General features: G+C 43.8%; 4 protein-coding genes across 6 annotated transcripts in view; 2 read left to right on the forward strand and 2 right to left on the reverse strand.

The window, feature by feature from the left end:
• Window positions 1-6671, forward strand: part of LOC108161943 (putative mediator of RNA polymerase II transcription subunit 26) — an 11896-nt gene extending 5225 nt beyond the window's left edge. Inside the window, exons 2-3 of the mRNA XM_017296376.2 lie at window positions 996-1291; window positions 3710-6671. Coding sequence (XP_017151865.1) covers window positions 1039-1291; window positions 3710-6186 — 2730 coding nt within the window. The 5' untranslated portion in view covers window positions 996-1038 and the 3' untranslated portion in view covers window positions 6187-6671. The remainder of the gene's footprint in view (window positions 1-995; window positions 1292-3709) is intronic.
• LOC108161945 (trans-1,2-dihydrobenzene-1,2-diol dehydrogenase) overlaps window positions 1-11902 on the reverse strand; it is a 23163-nt gene extending 11261 nt beyond the window's left edge. The window contains exon 1 of the mRNA XM_017296381.2: window positions 11730-11902. Coding sequence (XP_017151870.1) covers window positions 11730-11793 — 64 coding nt within the window. The 5' untranslated portion in view covers window positions 11794-11902. The remainder of the gene's footprint in view (window positions 1-11729) is intronic.
• LOC108161944 (diacylglycerol O-acyltransferase 1) lies at window positions 7043-22971 on the forward strand. 3 transcript variants are annotated; one of them, XM_017296377.2, is made up of 10 exons: window positions 7043-7256; window positions 10908-11254; window positions 11322-11450; window positions 11509-11600; window positions 11665-11717; window positions 16261-16369; window positions 21628-21771; window positions 21834-22144; window positions 22205-22477; window positions 22542-22971. In XM_017296377.2, exons 2-10 carry the CDS (start codon window positions 10923-10925, stop codon window positions 22773-22775), a joined length of 1677 nt encoding a protein of 558 aa, XP_017151866.1. In that variant the 5' UTR covers window positions 7043-7256; window positions 10908-10922; the 3' UTR covers window positions 22776-22971. The 3 variants fall into 3 exon arrangements, with proteins under 3 accessions (XP_017151866.1, XP_017151868.1, XP_017151867.1); XM_017296379.2 differs by having other exon boundaries at window positions 7043-7231; XM_017296378.2 differs by having other exon boundaries at window positions 7044-7240.
• On the reverse strand, window positions 12425-16124 carry LOC108161941 (exportin-2). Its single transcript, XM_017296375.2, has 7 exons — window positions 15883-16124; window positions 14919-15778; window positions 14371-14854; window positions 14006-14308; window positions 13780-13936; window positions 13424-13724; window positions 12425-13362 (listed from the first exon to the last, which is right to left on the reverse strand). The coding sequence occupies exons 1-7, from the start codon at window positions 15965-15967 to the stop codon at window positions 12625-12627; spliced, it is 2928 nt and encodes a 975-aa protein (XP_017151864.1). The 5' UTR covers window positions 15968-16124; the 3' UTR covers window positions 12425-12624.
• Window positions 22972-23076: the final 105 nt, after the last annotated feature.

Below are 23076 nucleotides of genomic sequence, written 5' to 3' on the forward strand. Positions count from 1 at the left end.
CCCGCCCAAGTCGTGGGTAGACGTCAGACCCTAGTCAGAGTCGCCGTCTCCCCAGAGGGAGTCTGGTTTGTCACGTCACCCTGACCTGCCTGACCGCCTGCCTTCGGTCCTGAAGTGCCATAAATTATGAATTAATCGTTTAAAAATCTTTCATTCAGGAAATTACAGTTCACAGAAGGATCGTTGCAAAGCAAAGGAGAAACCTTAGCGAGTAGGTTCTTCAGTGCGATGTAAGATTGTTTAGGTTAATCCCTTTTGGGTATTGATATTTCTCATAATTGAAAATATATCTGAAGACTACTTAAATATAGAACGAATAGAATATTTCCCTGAAATGATTAGAGTTATAAAATTGTTTGGCTGGAGCCATAAGGAATAGATGTTTTTCCGGTTAACGAAAGAGTTTTTTAAGATGATTTTAATGTGTTTAAAATTGTAACAAAGATTTGTGTAATCTTTCACCCTTAATAGATCGCATTGCGAATGTTTTCAATTACTTTCAGAGCAAAAGTAAGCTCCTATAATAATAATTATGCCGAAATTACCCCGACACTTTCTCTCTCTCTCTCTCTCTTTCATCATCAACTATCAACCACATCTCAACAATTTATAATTTACAGCGATTTTGATTAATTTATTTTAGATAAATAAATATTTAAGTTAAGTGAAAGGTCGAATTTCCTCGCTCATCAACAAACATGAATCAATTTTTATGGCCACCTGAATATAGACATGTAGGCACCATTTCGAGTAAATTACCTTCCCAGCAATCTCGATAACAACCTGTTAAGAGCGTCCATTGAAATGGTAGATGGATTACTTCCTCATTCACGTCCGTTATCCAATACTTAAGAATACACTTGCAATGGTCCAACGACAGTTGTCAGACAATAAATTGCAGAGATTGTTCGGTGAACAATCGATCTGTAGGCATATTAAATCATCATCAAAGCCATAACCGAAACCCAGCTCTACAATTTACGAAAATATTCCAGATAACAGAAGAAAAACCGACGGCGATCAACGAACCGAGCCAAGATGATGATCAGTAAACGCCACAAGAGCAACGATTTGGTTACGATACTGTGTCTGGGCTGCTCCCTGCTGCTGCTCCTCTCGGCCGCACCCGTGGTTCACTCAGCCGGTGGAGTCTTCGAGGTCTTGGCTCAATCAACAGCGTCAGAGACGGAGGCGACGGCGACCACGACGACGACGAAGACAAATGCCAGTCAGGATGAGGTTGGTCAGCCACAGCCACAGCCACAGCCACTGACGCCCGGTGCGACAACAGGTGAGCAATGAACCGCAACACACAAAAAAAAGAAAAATCACACACAAAAATGAAGAAAAAAAATGAAAAATATGAAAGATTTGCACTTTGATTTTGTTTCACCAACATAATTGGGAGAGCAGTGAGCGGAGGTCCACCGGGGGGGAGCGCTATTTTAATGGCCAGCATTAGGAGATCAAACAATTTTGAACGCAATCATGCGAGGCATTTTAATGCGAATGAAAGTGAAAATCGTCTGGCAACATTGTTTCGTGGTTACTGGCAATTATGCAAGGATAAATGGGATACAGATACGAGCAGCCGTACATGCACTCAATCAGATTGGACTGCCGTGGATTGGATTGAACTACTGGGTGTAGGCAGGCGCCCACCCGAAATACCCCAGACAAGATCAAAAAGGATGGCTGGCAAGGGCGAGCTGACGCTTGAAATACCCTTTCCATCCACCAGGCTTTGGAGCTCGATAATCGGTTCATTTAGTTAGAAAAACCCCCCTATAGACAAACATAAACAAAAACAGAAAACGTATAAAGTACCAAAAGCTGTTGCGTATCGATGACGCAGATGAAAAGCGACAGAGTCAAGACCAAGTCGCTCACTCCGTTTGTACCCCAGTCATTGTTTGTCTACGGTTTTTCCCATTTACAAGTAGACCTTAAGTTTATTTGAGCTGTGAAACGTCACACACTGACAGCAGCTGTTCTGCGGGTAGATTTCTTCTGGAAATGGAGGTAGTATAAAAGAGCTCTGGAGACAGTGAAAGTTATCACAGTTCGAGTTTGAACTTGCAAACAACATGCGTTTCCACATCTTGATTGTCCTCTTTGCCCTGCTTGCTGTGGTTGCTGCTCAAGGAAGACTACAGAGACCTCAGGGAGGATCTCAGGGCCGTCCACAATTTGGAAATGGCACTCTTTCCTACAACAGCACCTCCGCAGCCACTACCGAGGACAGCAGCACCACTACTGAGGCTTCCTCATCGTAGGATGTACACATAGCCGCTACCCAAACCCCAACATGATAATAATAAAAGTTTTCCTGCAAGAATTGAATGTTTTCCCAGAATATAGTTCGAACAAGACACTTGCGTTCTATAATCCTCTGGTGGATGGCAAGATCGTGGCAACAACTTATCCTTTTCCAAACTTGTCATACCCGCTCTTTCAAGGGTATAAAGAGCAGTTGCTAGAAGCAGATCAAGATGCATGTCTGGCCATTTCCGCCTAGACCAACGGCAGGTCCTCACGTTTGGGATCTCTTGAGAGCTCCGCATGCCTTTGTCGCTGCTCAAATGGAAAGCGATTTGTCTGGTTTTAGCTAATAATTTATCAGGCCTCCGCATTCCTCGCCGCCACCGCCCGTTGATCAGTCAATCAAGCAAAACCAAGACAAACCCAACTTCAGCCCAATCCAAGACAAAGCCAGAGGCAGAGCCAGAGCCTGAGCCAGAGTCGACTTCTCTTTGTGTCTGTCTTTATGTTTACTGTGTGGATTGCCTTGGTCGTGGCCCCAAGTGATCAACGCCTGTCGACAGCCGAAAGTGTTTGCTGCCAGGTGGGCGTCGGGATCAACATAGACACGCAGAGTCCCAGGCTGTGTGGCAGCTTGGCCTCTGACTCGGGCTTAATTAGGAGCCTCGCAGAGAGGAGCTAAACAGCTCCACGGATCTGCGAGTGAGCCCCAATCTTCCACACAGACTGCGGGCATTAAAATCAATTTATGCACGGACAACTCGACAAGATTGAAGTCAACCACGAGGGCAGATTGACGAGTGTCGCTGCCAAGGCACGATTGTCATGATTGAGCTCAAATGTGGTGCATTGGGGATTTTCTTTATTCGATTATTTCGATTTCTTTATATATTATTATATATATTTTATGTATGTGAAAATTGCTGAAATCCTCGGTCCGTGTAGATGAATTCATCTTCAATAAAAGGCAGGATAAAACGTGTAGCTATTCTTGCTATAAATTTATCTTTCTCTTGCTGAATAATCCAGACTATAGGCATACGATATACATATATACTTTACACCTCAGAACATTGCCCTCTCTCTCGCTTCTATAGTCACACTATTGGCCCAAAGCATTTCTTTGTACCAGATCTACTCCCAGAGCAACTCTCGTTGTGATGAGGTGAGCAACCAGGATGCCCACCAATGGCCAAGTGACGGGACAAAAACATTTGTTAACACTTTAACGAGTTATGATTTGGCCTGGCTCCGACTCCAAGCGCCGGCTCCAGCTATAGCTCCTGCCTTCCGGCCATTCGGGGACGGTACTGTGTGTGTGAGTGTCTGGGGGAGCGAACGAGTGTGTGTGTGGGGGAGCTGGGGCAATTAAAGTTGCACATGTAAAAGTAAATTGATACGGCACTCAATCATCTTCATATCTGCCTCTTCTCCAACTCATTCACAGCTCCCCGACTGGATCACAACAACAACAACGAGTGGAGACCGTTGGGACATGGGGATCCGCTCCAAAAGGATCCCACCTACGACTATAGCCCGCCCGCCCTGGACAGAGTGCGCTATTGGGCAGAGAACAATGGCACCGGACAGAGTAACCCAGAGGCCAGGAAGAAGGAGTTGCCACCGGAGGTGTTGCGGAACAAGACGAAGAGCGAGATCCTTCTTCTAGGTGTAGCCAGTGAGCGGGTGAGAGTGCCACATTCGCATTCCTATCCGGGAATGGGTTTGGGACAGCAGCTGCAGCAACAGCAACAGAAACAACAACAGCAGGCAAAGTATGCGGCTATACGAAGGAGTTACTATGCTCCGCCGCAGCAGCAGCAGTTTCAACAACAAATTCAACAACAAAATCAACAATTTCAACAACAGTACACACAAAAGCATCAACAACATCTACAAAATCCACAGCAATCCCATTCACAAAGCCAACAACATTCACAAATTCAACAACAGCTGCTACAAAATCAACATCAACATCAGCCTCAATTTCAACAGCAACCGCAGCAGCACATACCGCCCACGCATTTGATGCCACCGCCCATGATGATGATGAAAGCTGGCTCTGGCTCTGGCTCTGGCTCTGCGCCGTCCCACACGGAATATCGTCACAGCATGATGGGGGGAAGTCCGATATCTATTTCGGGTTCACCCAGCATGAGCACCTCCTACATGAGCCACATAAGCCACATGAGTTCACCTCCACCCAAGCAATCGATGACCTCATCGATGGCCTACCATCCGCCCTACACCTCCTGGCACACCTCTGCTCCCTTTAGCGGCATGTCAAGCATGCCACCGCATCGCTTGAACTACGCCGATGCCCACCACCAGGAGTCCATGCAGCACTACAGCTTCAGCTCCAGTCCCCACCAGACGGTTAGCTATTCGCCCAACTCCCTGACGGGACATCTGGGTGGTTCGAAGGCGTCTCTGAGGAAGCCCTGGCTTCACGAACTCCTGCAGAAGGAGGTAGTGCTCAAGCCGAAGGTAAAGCCCACAATGCCGGCCACCAAGTACCTGATGGGAACGAGCAAACCTTATCAGTCCCTGCCACCTGCAGGCTATGGCATTAGTTCCACGCGTCCACCGATGGCCTACGCAACCGTGACCTTTGTGCCGCAGACCAGCAGCAGCTCTGGGTTCCGACCGATGCTGTCGACCAGTCCAACCAATTCCACATCCATCTCCATGCCAATGACCACGCCTACGTCTGTGCCCATCTATCTACGCCCTGAACCCACCAGCAGCACCACCACCACGACGACGACGACGACGACGACTAACAACCGCCTGCTGATCCCGCAGACGAGCAATCTGGCCCAACGTCCCACAGTGGCACCCGCGCCGGAATCCACCACCGACTCGCTCTTTTCGCACTATAGGCAGCCGCCCAAGGCTCTGCTTGGACCCATGTATCTCATCATCGAGGGTCATTCCAAGGTCAAGACCTATGGCCAAAACGAACTGGACCCCCACAGTCCGAAGATAGTGCCGGTAATCTCTAAGAGAGAACCTGTAGTCCGTATCGCCGATCCGAATGAGAAGCGTGGGACAGTGGAGACCTTTCAGGTCAAGCATTTGCATACGAAAACAACGCCAATGACGACCACCACAGAAAGGCCTTCTACGACAACCACAAGAAGGACGGTCACCAGTTCCACCACCAAACCCACTCAAAGAGCAACCACATTGAAGACGACTGCAACAACTTCTTTACCGCCATCGACAACTCCATCTATTCCGCGGCCATTGATAATTCCATCTACTCCTCCGCCTAGTGGCGTCAATGATCTGCTCAGCCTGTTGGACAACATGTTTGCCGATGTCCATGAGATTGCCTCCTCGACAACTTCACACCCAGCCTCAGTCCCGAATCCAATCCCAGCCAGCAGCACCATGAGCACAATCCTGAAGCCGGTGAGCACCAGGCTGCTTCCCCAGCAGCCAGAGCCTCGTATTGGCAGTCAGGCAGGCAGCATATCGAGTGTACTGGAAGATGATGAAGCTGGCGAGGATCTGGGGTCAGAGGTTGCCACCAGCACGGAGCTGTCGGTGCGGGCAACGCGTCAGGTCTTTGACTATGATCAATTGCCCGAGTCGAGGGTTAAGGTTGGGGCCACAGTTACAACCGACATTGAATACAATGACGACGATAATGATGATGAGGAGGAGGATGAGCTGGAGGAGGCGGGTTTCGATGATGAGGCTGCCACCTCTGCCAGTCAGCAGGAGGCGAACGAAGAGGCTGAGGAGGAGGAAGAGGAGGACAACGAGCACAATCTACTCAAACGCATCGACAGGTTCGTGGATGATGTGGACGATGGAGAGGATGATTTAGAGGACTTGATTGAGGGCCTGTCTCCAGACGAAGATGATGGGGAGGCCGACGATGCGGAGGGAGAGGAGAGACGACAGCAGCATTAGCCTAAGATAACACAATTTTCTTAACTGCGCTCTATACCAAATCTATCAGAAACTTTTCTTACACTTAATTGTTTTTGTAAATAAGTCAGCTTTAACGGGAGGAGAACCGATCTGTATATCTGTATCTGTATTTATTTGTTGTTAGTTGTTAGGCCCTGCTGACGTCACAATGTGACTGAAATGTTAGTTACAATTAATTTGAGGATTTTGTATTGTATTCTACAAATTCAATTATTGAAATGTTTGTTTTGTAGTTGTTAGTGCAATAAAATAAAACATACAAAAATATCCGTTAACAAGCGACATCAATTCGAGAGATAAAATATATGTCAAACAAAGTTACATTTAAGACGAAAGCTCTTTTCAAATGCTCTCACACGATCGCTTTTCCGCGCTCATCACCGCTATCATTGGTCGGGGTGTTGATGTTTTCTAAATGAAAATGATTGCTTTCAATCCAAATGCAAGGTGAGCTAGCACAGCGAGGTAGAGAATTAAGGTCTTCTTTATCAATCTGATATGACTAGCGCAGCCATTACTATAAGAATGCTATATCATATATATAGTTGCCATATGAAAGATCGAATCTGTAACATATGAAATTATAGAATTCAAATCAGATATCTCTGTGTTTAATTCCAAGCAATCAAAATCTTTACGGCCCGCGAAAAAAACGATTATATGTTATCGATAGCTCCGCTGATCCTCACGCTCACTGTGCAACGAAAAAATGAGTCGTAATTTTGAATAGCCCATTCAAAGAAAAAGAGGTGGATTTTACCTTGCATGCGTTGTATTTTCTGGGCCGTTTTGCCTGTCGTCAGTACCCTCTTTTTCCCTTTCCCTTATGTACCGAATGTGTAGTTACCGTGTAGTTGCCATGTAATAAATTGAGCAAATGTAAACATTCGAAAAACGACAAACGCACACAGTGAATAAAACGCCGCCGCAACGTTCTCTTCTGGCACCCCACGTCGTGTGCGTCGTGGGCGAAGACAACAAACAAACAAACAAACAAGCAGCAAAGTGCAAATTAAACTAAATTGTATGCAAGGTGCCCGAAAATACACGTAAATAAATTAATAGTTTAACAAAGAGTGTTTTGGTGTGAAGTCAAGTTCATGGAGCTTCCAGTGAGACGCTAAAATTAAGTGAGAGAGTGTGAAACTTTTTTGTTTACGATCCACCGATTGGATTCTTCGCTTCACTTTCGCTTTTGTTGGGGGGGAAGGTTAATGAAAGCCGTAAATGGGGCACCCGGCCCCCAAATGAAGTGTGCAGAATTGCAGTTCTGCGAAACGGAACTTACGAGATGTTGTTCACTCATAAAGAACGGTAAAACCAGAACAAAAGTGACAAAAACAATGAAGAAAAGTGACCGAAAACACGTGCTGCCAAAGTTTATGACTCAATTTCCCCCCTTTAGAACTGGTTTCGTTCTGATAAAATAGTAGACAGTGATAAAAGTAAAACAAAACTTCCGTGATTAAGTCTACCCACGATAATAATATCGTTTTTGCAATTCAAATCGCATTAGAGCGTTAGTTAATATAGAAATCATAGATTAGTGAAACTATCTCTGGCAGCTCTCTTCAGCCATCAATGTGTTGTGCGTAATCAGATAATGACCAGCTATATTCGAGCATATAGCGAAAATAACCTTGATCCGGGACAGACGCAGGTCTGAGGAAACATTTTCGAAATGTGACGCCGCGGCGGCGTCGTTGTCTCTTCCAAAACAAAACAACAAGCTAATCATTGGTGGCCGAAGCTGTTGATACCCTTCCCGCGATCCATTGTTTCATTGGAAACTACGTACATACATATATAAAAACAGCGAGAACTGCAATAAGAAACGATTGGTGGGAGAAACAAAGAAGATTTTTGAGCGAAGGTTATTTGATATTGTGATGTTTTCAGTAAAAAGAAGTTTATATGCAAGGTTATATCATACACAATAGGGTTATTGATGGTGGATCTGCGTTACCAATATCCATTTAAGATCGTAATACCTTTTTGCAAGCAGGGTATCACAAAACCAAACAAACTTCTATTGCCAAAAACCTGTTCGTGCTAAACAGAGGGACAAAGAAAACAATAGAGTGGGAGAGAGAGGCAGAGCAAACAATAGAGAGAGAGATCTTTGTATACTTGTATGTGAACCTGTTGGAAAAACAAATTTTCTCTCAATCTAATAGGAAAATACCAGCTGAGCTTTTATCAGGCGGCGGCGGCAAATGTCAGACTGCCGCTGATAACACAACATTTAGACGTGCTTTTCCATTGATAAGAGAATACGAGGAGAAATTTTTTAATGTTTTATTTGCTTACTCTCGTGTCCGTGTCTTTTGTGTGGGTTCGCATCCGTTTTACGATGTAAGAAGTACGAGTAGGGGAAACCATTATGATTGCGAGTGTGTGCCCTGACCAGACATGTCTGGCGGCGGAATGCCTCCTGGCAACATGATAAGAGTACTGAGGGTACTGAGTACTTATGCAATCAGTGAACCGCTCCAGCTGAATGATAACCTTTATCATCAATGCTCTTCGATCCGCAGCTAAAGTTGATGAAAATGTTTGTATTACTGACCTACTTATCGCCGTCGCTGCTGCCCGTAGATGGAAGAGAGTTCTTCACCATTTACAGGGAACCGGTTCACTCGGACTGGCAACTGCAGTAATTAGCGGAGTTCGTAGTGGCTGGAATGTTTGTCGATGTTAAAAAAGCACAGAAGGAAAGGTCGCGTCATATATTGCATTTCAATCAGCTTTAGGTTTTTGTGTATAACTGAACACTGGCTAGGGGAATGATCTTTTCAGATATATTTTGGGGTATAGCAATGCAAAGTCTATCAGGGAACAGAGGATATGATCAGGGTATAGTACAACATGCTAACGTATCAGATATTCGATAGCATACCACAGCTGTAGGCAGTTCATTCTTATCTGGAATCAAATATTATGTGTAGAGTATAGCACGATAAGTGCTTCAGTTAAACACTTCAGTTCTGCCCCTCCTTCCATGGCCTCCTCCCTCCGTATAAATATAAACCGAAAGTTCAACAAACTAAGCCTTAAACCGCAGAAGCAATTCGATGCAGGTTCTTTTCTCTTCCCCAACATGCGGGAGACAATTGAGTACACATATAGGACGCATGTATATAAACGCGTGTAGTATTTGTAACCCGTACGAGTACGCATGCTTTACTGTATCTGTCCTGTACACCCGACTTGTAAATTACTCATGACTCTCTCGCCCTGATGAGCCATGACGAGCCTCGCTGACTTCTCCATGATGTTGCGTCACCATGACTTGACTTTAAACATACTGCATTCTGTATATAGTATGTATAGGGACACGAGGAATATGTAAATTCTTACATATTGTATGCACTTGTGTCTTTCTTTCAAGTTGGATCAGTTCAATGGACTGAAACTGAATTATTTGCAAAAGTAGTGCGGGAATATTTTAAAGAAATAGTTTTGCTAAAGAACAAATTTTGAAACAAAAGAAATATGGATCCAAATACATCATCTGTATGCAAGTCTGCTATAACTTTTCGATCTACAGTTCATTCATTATCCTAAGATTATGCCTTCTTTATGCAATAAACGATAAGAAACTACAATATTACTATTGAACTTTGATATACTAAAGATATCCCCAGTATCTTAGGATATCAGAATATACCTTTAGGCATGTAGAAACGTTTATATAATTTACAGTACATATACGTTAATTCTCGAGTATATCAGTAAACGTATGTGTATGTATGTATTATGCATGTACGATTGTTTCCTCATTGAAAATGACGTTGATTTCGCTACTAAAGTATGCGTTCCATTCCCACAGATAACCCCCAAATTTCGTCATTCCATTCGTATATATTATAAACGAGTATATTAAATAATTGTTTAAACAACAATTTTCTAATCAAGTATTGACGCTTGCTGCGAAATTTGATTCAAAAATAGAATTTGGGGCCTCAAAAGACAATTATTTGGATCGAGAGAGAGAGAGAGAGAGAGAGAGAGAGAGAGAGAGAGAGAGCAGCGAGCAGCGAGCGATAGAGGAAACGCGTGGGCAGTGAAGCGGGACATGTGATCTTGTAGAATCATCACTAGCTCTAATGCTGATAATAGTAATAAACGTGCTCAGCAATTTAACATGCGATCTTGACTCGTTATAAAGTCAACTAAGATGTGTAGTTGCAACAACTTTGCAACTGGTTTTTGCTTGGTTAATGTGAGATGTAATAGTCAAGCGACCTTTTTATAGACGAGACTAGACCAGACAACTTACCCACACGGTTATTGATGGGGTACAATGTCTATGCAAAAAGTATCTGTTTACCTAATCAGCGATCAAGCAGCCGGGCGAACTTTGACCGCAAAACCACTGAAACGGATTCCGGTAGTGCGTCTGTACGCCGTATGTTCACCCATCTTTTAAATGGACTACATACTTGCTTCTCTATAAACAAGCTAATCTTATGGATTACCAGCAACTTTGACCGATAACTAGCCCTCTTCAGATTTCTTTCGGTCAATCTCTATCTATGCTATTTCTGTGGCCGAAATGTTCAGTTCTTTAATGGGGGGCACCATTCAAATCTTATCTTAATATTGCACTTTAAGTGGCCAACTGGAATGTCCGATAAGATTGGTCTATTCAAGAAAACTAATCAACATACAATTTCTACCGCTACTAAAACTTAAAGAACTACCACGCAACCATGACAACCACCAAAGATCCCCAGGAAAAGGGGGCCCCAAAAATAGAGCATGAAAGGAATGGACTGATGAAGCGCCTGAGGCGTTCAGCCTCGGCCACGGAACATAATCTGAGCAATCTGAGGAACCGCAAGTCCACCCAGAATCTGTTCGATCAGCATGGCAATCCCATCGATCTGCGACAGTATCGCAAAGTCTTGGACAAAGACGAGAACGGCAACGGAACCAACGGCAGTGAGAAGAAGACGCGCTACAGACGAACCCAGAGTGTGACCCGAGCCGAGGAGATCTCCACCAAAGAAGAAAAGCAGCGTAGAGCTCAGCCCGGCAGACCGTGAGTGCAACATATCACTGATACACAGATGCGGAAAATGTATAATCAAAGACTCTATCAATGTTAGTATACATCGACCCCGTGATTCGCTGTTCTCGTGGAGCTCGGGCTTTACCAATTTCACGGGTCTGGTCAATTGGGGTTTCCTACTGCTCTGCATAGGTGGTCTGCGCCTAGGTCTGGAGAATCTGCTCAAGTGAGTCATATACAAATATATACAATTTCTGAGAATATATCTTTGCCACTCTTCGTAGATATGGCATACGCATCAATCCCCTGGACTGGTTCTTTTTCATCAGCGGTCGCAATGAGGGCGAGGGCCACAATGCCCTCATCCTGATCATTTGTGAGTGTCCAACTAAAGAAATAAGCAACCCAAACCAATTTCACATGTGTACTCTGCGTTTCAGTCTCCTTGGTGCACATATCCCTGTGTCTGGCGGTAGAGAAGGGTCTGGCAATGGTGAGTACTCACGTAGATAGTTTGGCGTGCAAGATTTTGACGATGGCAATTTGATTGATTGAAGAAATCTAAGCATGGTAGTATGTTATGGTGCTTGGTTGCACTCTGCTAATAATTTTAAATTTTCGTTTTATTAACAAAAATAATAGTTTCGAAAAATGAAAGGAATTGATAGGGTTGCTCATCATTAATGTAAAAGAATGATGTTGAAGCAACAATCTGATGTGATATTTTATTGGTTTAGTGCCATGAAAACATATGTTGTGTCCACTTGGTGGTAAGAAATACCCATTTCTATCGTATGCGCTTCTTTCTTTCTCTGCAACACTCAAAAAAAGATTTAGGATTGTTCCCTGCTCTAGAGAAGACTGTGGCGTAAACATTTAGTTTCGGAATGATTAAGGAGAATTTGTTTCAGTAAAATAGGCTTGGTGTATTAATTTATGTTCTTACATGAATTAGTAGACCATTTTATTTTCTGACAACCTATTACTGTTGGAACGATTTCGAATTATTGTACCCTTTTATATATATGTATATGCGATAATTCGACTCGGGCTGTGTTTAACCAGACATTAAGGTAACTCGTCCAATACATCTATAAACTTTTTAGTCACCTAAAGCTCTCTCATCTACCTATTGAAAATCTCTGGGAAAATTTACTTTGTTTCCCTTTGAGGTGTCGCAACCATCTATCAAACAATTCATATGCGTAACGTAACTATTTATTGTTCGGAAAGATACACTAAAACATATATAAGAAAACAATTTCAAATAAACAGCATGACTGGGTGAGTGATTGATTGAAGGAGAGCTGTTCTGTTGCATGTACAAATATATGGAGAAAAGTATGCGAATGTATGGCGAGGTGTGATTGTGATTGCGGATCATAATTTCATTCCATTTCTCAGACAATGCGTACCCCGGCTTGATCACAGTATTTCTGCAATATCTGCCTGTACTCCTGTTCGAGGGGACCCAACAGGTTGCTCAGTTCTCCCGGTCGCTTCTGCGAGTACTTGGACAGTGCGTTGGCCAAAAATTGTCGGGCATCGCTAATCTCGGCCAGGTGATCCTGCTGCTTGGGCTGGGCATGGGTGAGTTGGGCAAAGGCCACCTGGTAACCGGCATCGGGATCTTCGGCAACTCCACCAACAATCTCCCCTTCAATACCCTTCAAGGCCTCCAGCGGGTGCTCAAACATGTCGATGAGGGCGTGTAGCAGACGCGGCCAGAATTGGGCATATTGGGGCAACATCATTTCGGGAGTTTCGGTGAGAAGTTTGGTCACTCCCACGGCCACCATTTTGCGATCCAGCTCTTTGACGACGTTTTTCAGATCCGTGATGAAAATGCGTTCCAACAGCATGCCGAACATGTTCGGCTGGATTTCGTCTATAAGCTTTGCCAGCTGACTGCCATCGGCCTTGATCACATAGAAGCAGAAGAATACGATGATGCCAGAGATATATTTGGGCGTTTTCGACAGCGACAGTCGCTGGAAGAGCAGCCCAAAGATCTGACGCATACTCGATTGGATTTCAGGTGCCGGATAATAGGAGAGAAGGTTCTGCAGCAAATAGAAGCCTTCGTGGTCGTTGGCCTTCGAGGCAATCATTTTTTGGAAGATACCCAAAATGCCATTCTGAAAAAAGCAGAAATAGAATCATAATTGAAATTGGATTGGAAAACTTCCGAATTCATACCAGTTTTCCCATTGCCTGAATCTGGGCAGCACCCTGCTTGACAAAGGCGCAGATGAGACGAATCAGAGGCGTTACATTGCCTGTACGATCCCAGAGGGCGGGCGATAGTAGACAAGGGAACAGGGCCCAGTAGGGCTCTGGAATAGAGCCGCTGCCCTCGCGCACTTCCAGCAAAACAGAAAGCATCTGAAAGACGTAGGGCATAAATTCGACAATATCCTGCTGCAGAATGCCCTGGAAAACTGGGAACAAAGCCTCCTCGAAAGAGCTGACAGCCGAGGCATCTGCCTGGCAAACGATTCTAAAGACAAAACCGAATTAGTTGGGAATCCAAAAAGCAGAAAGGGAGCACTCACTTTATAGACAATGCCAATGTTTCGAAGAGATAATGATTAAAGTGTGGACGCGATGGATTTTTGGCCACTTGGGTTAGGATCTCTGTGAGACGTGGCAGAGCCACTCCCATAAAGGGCATGGAAGCTCCCTGCAGCACAAAGAAGCTTCGCATAACCGCTGCAAAAAAGAAAAATCATTAAAATTTATAAAGAAACTACAGATCTACACGGCTCTAAAAACACTCACCTCTCATGACAAACTCATTCTCTGACGCTCCCGGAATCGCGAGTGTGGCAAAGAGACCGCTAATCAGCGAATTGACGTGAGGTGCCAGTACCTGTGGCCCAAACACAATCCCATTGGCGGCATCCCGCATGGCCAGGATCTTCTCCACGGAACAGGCGGCATAGCTGTGAACCACAATGCTTTCGGCTGGCAGATGGCGAATGAGCTGCGGCAGGCAGTTTGCCAGCACCTGGGGACCCAGAATGCTGCGGAAAACCATGATATACTTGATGGCGGCTGCCTTCAGCACGGGCAACTCATTGACTGGAAGAGAGGACCATCAATTGAATACAAAATAAAGGTGCAACCTTTTTATTTGTCCTTACTATTGGGTCGCTCCAGCTCTGGTATAATCTGCGTGGCACAGAACTCTGGCAGAGGCACCAATTCTGAGGTCTGTGTGATGCCATGCTTCTTAGTTCCACCTCGTGATGCCCACGAGGTGACCAGATAGATGGCAGTGTCTTTTGATCGCCAATTGGCTGCCGGATTCTCCTTGTACTTGGCCAACAATATCTCCAGATATTGACTAAAAATGCCAAAGATCTTTTGCTCGTAGTTGAGGGACAAGGACTTCACGAGGTCACAGGCAGCGCGCCGGCGAGTATCAACATCCGAGCCCTCAATGTCCCGACGAATATACTCTTCGGGACTGTCCTCGAACAGTTCCTCATCGGAGGGCCGAATGTCCAGATTGGGAATGACAACTTTCTCACAAATGCGGGCCAGAATCTCTGGATTTTCGAAAATCCCTTGATAGTTTTTCCGCTCAGCAACCACAGTGATAAATTGCAAGGCATTCGACACTAGCTGCGAATGGAATCTCCAGAAATCAGACATATTTTTAGGGCTATTGAGAATATGGAAATCTTACCGAATCGTTTTTTGTATTGAGGCTGGTTTTGACCAACAGTTCCCAGACTGCGGTCACAAATTGCTCCATGAACGGCTTAAATTCTTCATCGTACTTCTTCGCATACAGACAGATATTCTCGCAGACCTGCGAGCGTAGAAACTCCAGCACACCGGGATCATCGTCATCGTCTCTGCTCAGAGCTGGGACATTGACGGCCAGCTGCTGAATGAAGGCACCCATCCAGGTGTTCATGTTGTCCTCAAAGAATTCGGGCAGATCCTGGGAGTTCAGCGAGAAGAACACCTTATTGACCAGCACTAATGACCCATAGATGACCTTCAAGGCCTCCATATTGTTCTCGTGCACTTTTGTCAGCTGCATGGTAGCCTGCAGAAGGTCTGTGAGCGGCTGGGCCATGCGGTCCAGCACGAACTTGATCTCCTCCCACAGGGCTTGCGATTTGAACTCGTAACGATAGCGCTTGAACAGCGAATGCGCCGTTTGTAGTACGCCATTGATCACATTGAAATCGCCCGAGGCAAACCTTTGCACCATCTCGTCGATCATTTGCGGCCATTTTTTCGGGAAATCATGCTTGCCAATGATGCTCACGGCGTCGCTCAGCTGCTTCTGCAGAGCCACTGGGGAGTGCAGCATAAGAGTGACAATAAGAGACTTGATCGTGTTGCGATCGCTTTCGTGGATGCGATCGGGCCCATCGGTATCCTCATGCGCCGCCCAATTCCGTTTCACATAGTTCTTGAATGCAATGGCGCCGGCTATACGCGTGGTCATGTCCATTTGCGACTTGTCGATAAGGTTCAGCAGCAGCACAGGATAGTTTTGCTGCAGTTCGGTGGACTCTAGCAACTTCTCGGCTACAATTTAGAGAACATAGAATCACCAACCGAGCATACTCCATATTCACATTCATTCGAGGCGTCGTTCACACCACTTCCCGCGCACACGCCAATACACTTACCCGGCCGGCGTACGTTTGGATCGGCGCTGAGCGTCTGCTGCAAATACCCGGCCAGAAGTTGCAAATTAGCATCGGTTACTTCCATTTTCCCTTTGATTGCTTGCTAGATTCCTTTAAACTAAGTGATACCACTGGTATTGCGTGTTATTCGATAACTTTACGAAATAAAATGAAATAAATGGCCTTTTTGCACACAAAGAAGATTGCGGAACCGCTGATGGAACTATTGCGAATGCTGCACTATCGATTACTGGCATCGATATGGCGCGCCTAGAGATGACAGTGAGCTAAGCGATAGGTGGTGACACTATTGTGTATATTTATATTTATATTTATATATATGTATATATATATATATATTTTATTTTATATTTTCAGGAAATTATCGCCGAAGGTCTTGGCATCTTCATACAGATAGTAAACATAATTGTTCTGGTATGTTTGCCCGTGGTCATTATACACCTGAAAGGACATGCATTCAGCTTAAGTGAGTACCAAATACCCATGCATTCAAGTGTAAACTTTTAATAGCACGGTTTTATTATATGTTCTTCTTTCTTGATCGGCGTATTCGAATGAATGTGTGTTGGAATATCGATACTTGTCCTCGACAAGTATTGGTATTTTTATTTACATTGGTATTTCTTATAATACTATCGATGAGTAAATCTTAAACTAATATTCAAATCTTATAAACTAATATTCATATCTTACATTCGGGCAACCTGACTACAGATCGCCCACGATCTACACACTAAGGCATACAGTTGGTTAAACATTTCTTATTCGGTATTGTCTTAACATACTATTTCATCGATTAACAACATGAGACCATGGTTTTATCCTTGCACTCTACCCAGGGTTTAAGCCTTGCTGGTTCTAATATACTTCGGAATGGCATTTGCGTCAACTGACAGTCCTCAATGTCGACAATTATCCTCATAACGATCATTATCCAATACTCTATTGATCCTGTACGGTCCTCGATACTTTGGTGCGAACTTCTTATTGATCCCCGGTGTTGTGTCCACATGCCGGACTGCTACATAGTCACCAGGTTCATACTTTAATGGGGCTCTATGTTTATGGGCATACATCTTCTCATTTCTTTTCTGCGACAACCGTATGTTCTCACTTGCTATTTCTCTTATAGTTTCCAACTCTCTAAGTTCTGACGCTAACTTCTCCTCTAGGTATTCGGTTAATTCATCTACAACGGGTCCTTTCTGGGGTATTCCAAATAACAATGTGCTAGGTGTCTTTTTCGTACTGCTGTTAACGGAGTTATTAATGGCGTGCTCTACCTTGCTCATCAACCTATACCAATCGGCTTGCTCAAGGGGCTCTGACAGTTTTCCTAACATAGGAGTAAGAACACGATTCACCCGCTCCACTTGGCCATTCGCCTGCGGTGCACCTGTAGCTACCTTAATGTGCTCTATCCCTCTCTCCTGCAGAAAACTAGAGAACTCTAACGAGGTGAAACAGGTCCCACGATCTGATATTATCCTAGTAGGGCGACTATAGAAATCAAAATATTTACTTAAGGCATCCTTCGCTTCCCGCGTGCTGGTACTATTAACCGGGAACAATTTGACAAACTTAGTGAATGCATCTATTACCACAAGGAGGTGTTTTCGCTTAGATCTAATACTCGGCAACGGACCCAAATGATCAACATGTAGGGTATGAAAAGGAACACACGACTTTGGGATACTATGGAGCGTTCTGTTATGGATTGTTTTAGGCATCGAGTGTAGTATACACGGTAGACAGTTTCTGATGAAACTTGCCACTTTACTTCTCATTGACGGAAACCAGTTGGTCCTCAAAAGGTCACTCACGCACTTCTCTGCGGCCAGATGTCCTAGTTTTTCGTGTGACCGCCTTATCAACTGCTCTTCCATACACATTGGTACATAGAAACATAGTTTGTTTTCACAACTCCTCTTGTAAACAATACCATCTATCATTTCAAAATCTACTTCAATTCCATCCTCTAGCATTTTTCGAATCCTAACTACTTCCTTGTCTCGCATCTGTTCTGTTTGCAATATCAAATCAACATCTTCTGGCGTTGCACCTACTACCCCAACTATCAATGATTTTAGTAATCTTTCCTCCTGAAACTCTAACTTGTCCCTCTCTACTGTATCCTCAACACATTTTTTCTCTCTATCTGAATTCCTACTACTAATGTACTTTACTCCCCCCACCACATCGTTAACGCTTCCTCTACATTGGCTCAAATCTCTAATTTCAATCTTCCATCCATCCTTTTCCCTATATTCACTATTCTCTATGTTATCTCTACAATCACCACCAAGGTTCTCTCTATCATCAGACTTCCACCTATTTCCCAATCTACTTCCTACTGCACTTGATTCTCCACACTCAATCGCAGGGTTCTGTACGGTACTACTACGCTCTCTATTGATATTTAATTCTCTACACTTAATCACAGGGTTCTCTACGGTACCTCTATGCTCACTACCAGTGTTGTCTCTACTTACACTATTCCTTGTATATTGCTTTCTACTCTCATCTTTTTCTAAATTAGACTTTTCTAAACCGTATTTGACTCTATAACCATCCTCTAACATATTCGTCACTTGATCTTGTCTGCTCAGCGCATCAACGTGCGCCATACTGGCCCCAGGTCTGTGCATAATGGAGTAATCATAGTTCTCTAACTCTAGGGACCACCGTGCTATCTTAGGACTAATTGACTTTCTGGTTAACGTCTGTACTAACGAATTACAATCCGTGATTATTTTGAAGGACCTATGCTCCAAATATGCTCTAAAACGCCTCAATGCATAAATTATAGCCAATGTCTCTAGTTCGAAACTATGATAACGTGATTCTCTTTCTGTTGTTTTGCCGGAATAATAGGACACAGGGTGCATCTTCCCATCATCTTGTCTTTGCATCAGTATTCCGTTGTAATTCCGTTTCTCTATTTGGGCTAAAAATGGCTAATACCGGAGGATTTGCCAACGCATTCTTAAGAGTTTCAAACGTCTTCACCTGTTCTCTATTCATGGGAAACAGACCACCTTCTTTTAACAACTGCACCAAGGGCTTAGCTGTCGTCGCAAATGACAACATGAAACGTCGAAAATACGAAAAGAATCCCAAGCATGAGTGCAGTGCTTTTACATTTTGAGGGACTGGGTATTTTTTCAAGGCCTCAATATGGGAATCACTAGGAACTATTCCGTTTTGATTAACTTTATACCCCAGGAAATCGATGTTTCGATTGACAAACCTACACTTTTTTAGATTTATCTCTAAATTTTGCTCGCTAAACCGAATGCATAGTCTTTTTAATATATCCATGTGTTCTTCAACTGTTTTAGTCGCTACTAATATATCATCCATGTACACTACAATGCTTTTGTTCCTAATAAAGTCTCTCAAGAGCTCCGAAATAAATCTCTGAAAAATAGCGGATCCATTTTTTAACCCAAAGGGCATTCTCAAGTACTTATACTGTCCTGCATCTGATACTTTGGTGGTGCTTTAAAGTCAAATTCTTTGTGTAAATAGTATGTCTTAATAACTTCCCTACACTTTTCTGCAAGAGTGAGGCCAAATTCGAAACCTACGTTAATATGTTCCTCTTCATCAATCTCTACCGACGCACAAAAGTTACTGAATTCGTCGCCTTGATTCATATTCTCGATGGCCATTTTGTCATTCCTTGAGTTTTCTTGTGTCTGATTTTTAAATGGATTAGAACGTTTCATTAGCTCGCTTCTTTCTGATTCATTACCATCTAACTTATCATATAGTCTTATGTTAATATTATTTTTACGTTCGGTGAATAAAGACGCGCAGGTTAAACTAATAGCTTTTTGCTTTAACGAACTTAATGATGTGTTGCTTCGCATTGATATTTTTCTTATGAACTAATTTTACTTCAATAACTTTAAGGGCATCGCGTCCCAACAATACCGGCAAAGGCAGCATGTTATCATCTACGATGTTTAATAAAACGATATATTTCTTTGTGCAAAATTCAATATGGCACTTAAATTTTCCCCATATGGGAATTGGTTGTCCTCCTAGTCCATAGTATTTCCTAACTTCATTATAGGCTTCAACTATAGCCGACTTCGGTATCAAAGACTTATGAATAAAACTTACAGGGCTACCTGTATCAAATAGACTAAAAATACTGACGCCTCTTTGTTCACCAAACGGAAGTCATAAAGTGATTAACTGGACAGCCGCTAAATCGTCGTTGTTTTTTTCTCCTGGTCGCTCCTCATCTTGAACTGCAGCTACCCTAGTCGCCATCTTTCGTTTCGGGCACTGCGAATATAGGTGGCTGGTACTCCAACAGTTAAAACATGCCCCATCCGGTCTCTTTGGCTGACTGCATTCCTTCATAACGTGCCCAAATTGCCGACAGTTGTAGCAACGCATTGCGCCACCACCTTGCTGCTGCCAAACTGCCATACTCACATTTAGTTTTCCCTTTGTCATACCTTCGCTACGAATTGCTACGACGCCAGGAGCTCTTCTGACCTTATCATAGGTGACCATCTTGTCACGCAACTCGTTGAGTGTCCTGCTTGTCCTGCAGTCCCTCTACGATGAATTTGACCACATCGCTCGTGGCCATGTCTGCTTGCGACGCTATGCTGCACATTGCGACGAAATATTGCAATGCGCTTTCATTATTTGCAATTTTCCGTGCCTCCAGTCGCTTTCCAATGTCCCACGCTGTCACTTTCTGCTCAAAGACGTTGAGCAATTCTGCTCGCATCAATTGCCAAGTCAAAGGCGCCACATGGTCGATGTACGCCTTCGCCGATCCGCCTAGCAGCCGCTTCGCTAATATCCAGCATTTGGACTCGGATACACCATGGAAATTCATAATGTCCTCAAAGTTACTTATCCAACTGGTTACAGCCTGGTCGTCATCTCCAGAAAATGGACGCATCAACGCCTCAATGTGTGTCAAGTCGATGCAATCTCTTGGCGTTTCCAACTCCATAGCCTCTTTCTCCGTTTTCAATATGCTTAATTTGAGATCAGCTAAGCGCTTGCGAGAAACGTACAATTGTTCCAACTGCTGCAAACGGCGCGATTCTTCTTCGTATTCATCTTGATCGCATGGTCAATTTCGAACAAGCGTTGTCTTGTCGCGGCATGAATGCTTCTCGAGCCTTCTGCACATTTTCACCATATTCTTCTGGCGCCGCTTTTACTACGTGTTGTGCACTACGGTTGTCTCTATCTATCTCGCGCTCAACCGGGACTGCAAAAATGTCTGCCTGCATAGTCTCGTCTGCGCTTGGCGCCGTATTTCCTAGCTCATGCGTGTCTTCCATGATTTTTTTCACTGCTGTACGTAATTGGTGTATGTTGGCATCTTGATCAAAATATACGTTATGTCGCTACGCAATATGTCGCTAAGTTCACTTTTGGTTTTCGCTCTTATGTCTGCATTGTTCATCGCAGTTTTTTTTTTTTTTTGGGCAAACCCCACACCTGATATGTAAACTTTTAATAGCACGGTTTTATTATATGTTCTTCTTTCTTGATCGGCGTATTCGAATGAATGTGTGTTGGCATATCGATACTTGTCGAGGACAAGTATCGATATATCGAGTACATTGGTATTTCTTATAATACTATCGATGAGTAAATCTTAAACTAATATTCAAATCTTATAAACTAATATTCATATCTTACACAAGTAAAAATTATTTTCGATTTCGCCTTTCACAGTGGGCGCCTCAACAGTGTGCTTCTTTTACTCGATTCTGTTCCTGAAGATCTGGAGCTATGTCCAGACCAATATGTGGTGTCGACAGACCTACTACCAGAAGAATCCTCGAGAGCGGAGGCCCAGCATCACGCTGGCGGAACTCAGTAAGTTGAGGTCATCAAAAATGATGCCATCAGTCATATCTAATTGGTCTTGTCCTCTTTAGAAAACGGTCACTTGGATGGCGGAGATGAGGATGAAGACATTTCCAAGTTGGTGCAGTATCCCGACAATCTCAGCTACAGGGATTTGCTATACTTTCTGTGCGCTCCCACTTTGTGCTATGAACTGAACTTCCCTCGCACAAGTCGTGTCCGCAAGCGTTTCCTTTTGAAGCGCCTGTTGGAGGTCATGATTGGAGTTCATGTGGTTATGGCTTTGTTCCAGCAATGGATCATTCCCTCGGTGCGCAACTCCCTGATACCATTCTCAAATATGGATGTGGCCCTGGCCACAGAGCGTCTCCTCAAACTGGCGGTTAGTTTGCGATTAGCTGGCTCTCTTTATGATTTACAAGTAACCGACTGTATTGTTTAGCTTCCCAACCACTTGGTCTGGCTGTGCTTCTTTTATCTGATGTTCCACTCTTTCCTGAATGCTGTGGGTGAGCTGCTGAACTTTGCGGATCGTAACTTTTACTGTGATTGGTGGAATGCCATAAACATTGACACCTTCTGGAGAACATGGAACATGCCAGTGCATAGATGGTGCGTGCGTCATCTCTACATCCCAGTGGTCCAAATGGGCTATTCGTCGCGTCAGGCTTCGACCATAGTCTTCCTGTTTAGTGCATTCTTCCATGAATACTTGGTAAGGTCTAGGAATGTGAGACCTGCATCAACCGATTATATTTATAATTCTGTCTATTATTTAGGTCTCCGTTCCTTTACAAACATACAAGATCTGGGCCTTTATGGGCATGATGGGACAGATTCCACTCTCAGCGGTATCCAAGTATATCGAGCGTCGCCTGGGCCCACGCATGGGAAATATCCTTGTTTGGGCATCCATTATTCTGGGTCAGCCGCTGTGTATTATGGCGTACTATCACGATTATGTGGTCACGCATTTCCAGAATTCTCTCAACGGCACCGAATACGAGAGTTAGATCTTAAAGGGCACTTTCTGCGGGATGGAACATCAGCACTGGTCCGTGTACTTTTTGTAATTTATAAGCCAAACTGCAAGTTGAGAAAAAAAAACTTGTGATTGCCACATACAAAATATATTTTGTATTCTTTTTGCACATGCATATAGTACTGATTAAAACAGATAGATTGTTATTAAATGCATTTGTTAATGAATTTAAGTGTCATGTAAATAAATATTCAAATTTTAAATGCATTCTGAAGGCAGTTATTTAAAAAAAAAATGTACAAATAAATGTCCATTCAAAAGCGCCGTTTTCA

This window comes from Drosophila miranda, chromosome 4 (genome assembly GCF_003369915.1).
Source record: "Drosophila miranda strain MSH22 chromosome 4, D.miranda_PacBio2.1, whole genome shotgun sequence".
NCBI lineage: Eukaryota > Metazoa > Arthropoda > Insecta > Diptera > Drosophilidae > Drosophila > Drosophila miranda.

What these genes read in the sequence shown, in the direction of transcription:
- LOC108161944 (XM_017296377.2), top strand. Translation starts at nt 10,923, where the DNA reads ATGACAACCACCAAAGATCCCCAGGAAAAGGGGGCCCCAAAAATAGAG. An exon ending in TGCCCTCATCCTGATCATTT is followed by an intron (nt 11,601 to 11,664) that starts GTGAGTGTCCAA and finishes TCTGCGTTTCAG; the next exon opens with TCTCCTTGGTGCACATATCC. An exon ending in AGGACATGCATTCAGCTTAA is followed by an intron (nt 16,370 to 21,627) that starts GTGAGTACCAAA and finishes CGCCTTTCACAG; the next exon opens with TGGGCGCCTCAACAGTGTGC.
- LOC108161941 (XM_017296375.2), bottom strand. Translation starts at nt 15,967, where the DNA reads ATGGAAGTAACCGATGCTAATTTGCAACTTCTGGCCGGGTATTTGCAG. An exon ending in TCCAAACGTACGCCGGCCGG is followed by an intron (nt 15,779 to 15,882) that starts GTAAGTGTATTG and finishes TCTAAATTGTAG; the next exon opens with CCGAGAAGTTGCTAGAGTCC. An exon ending in ACATTGGCATTGTCTATAAA is followed by an intron (nt 13,725 to 13,779) that starts GTGAGTGCTCCC and finishes TTTTGTCTTTAG; the next exon opens with AATCGTTTGCCAGGCAGATG.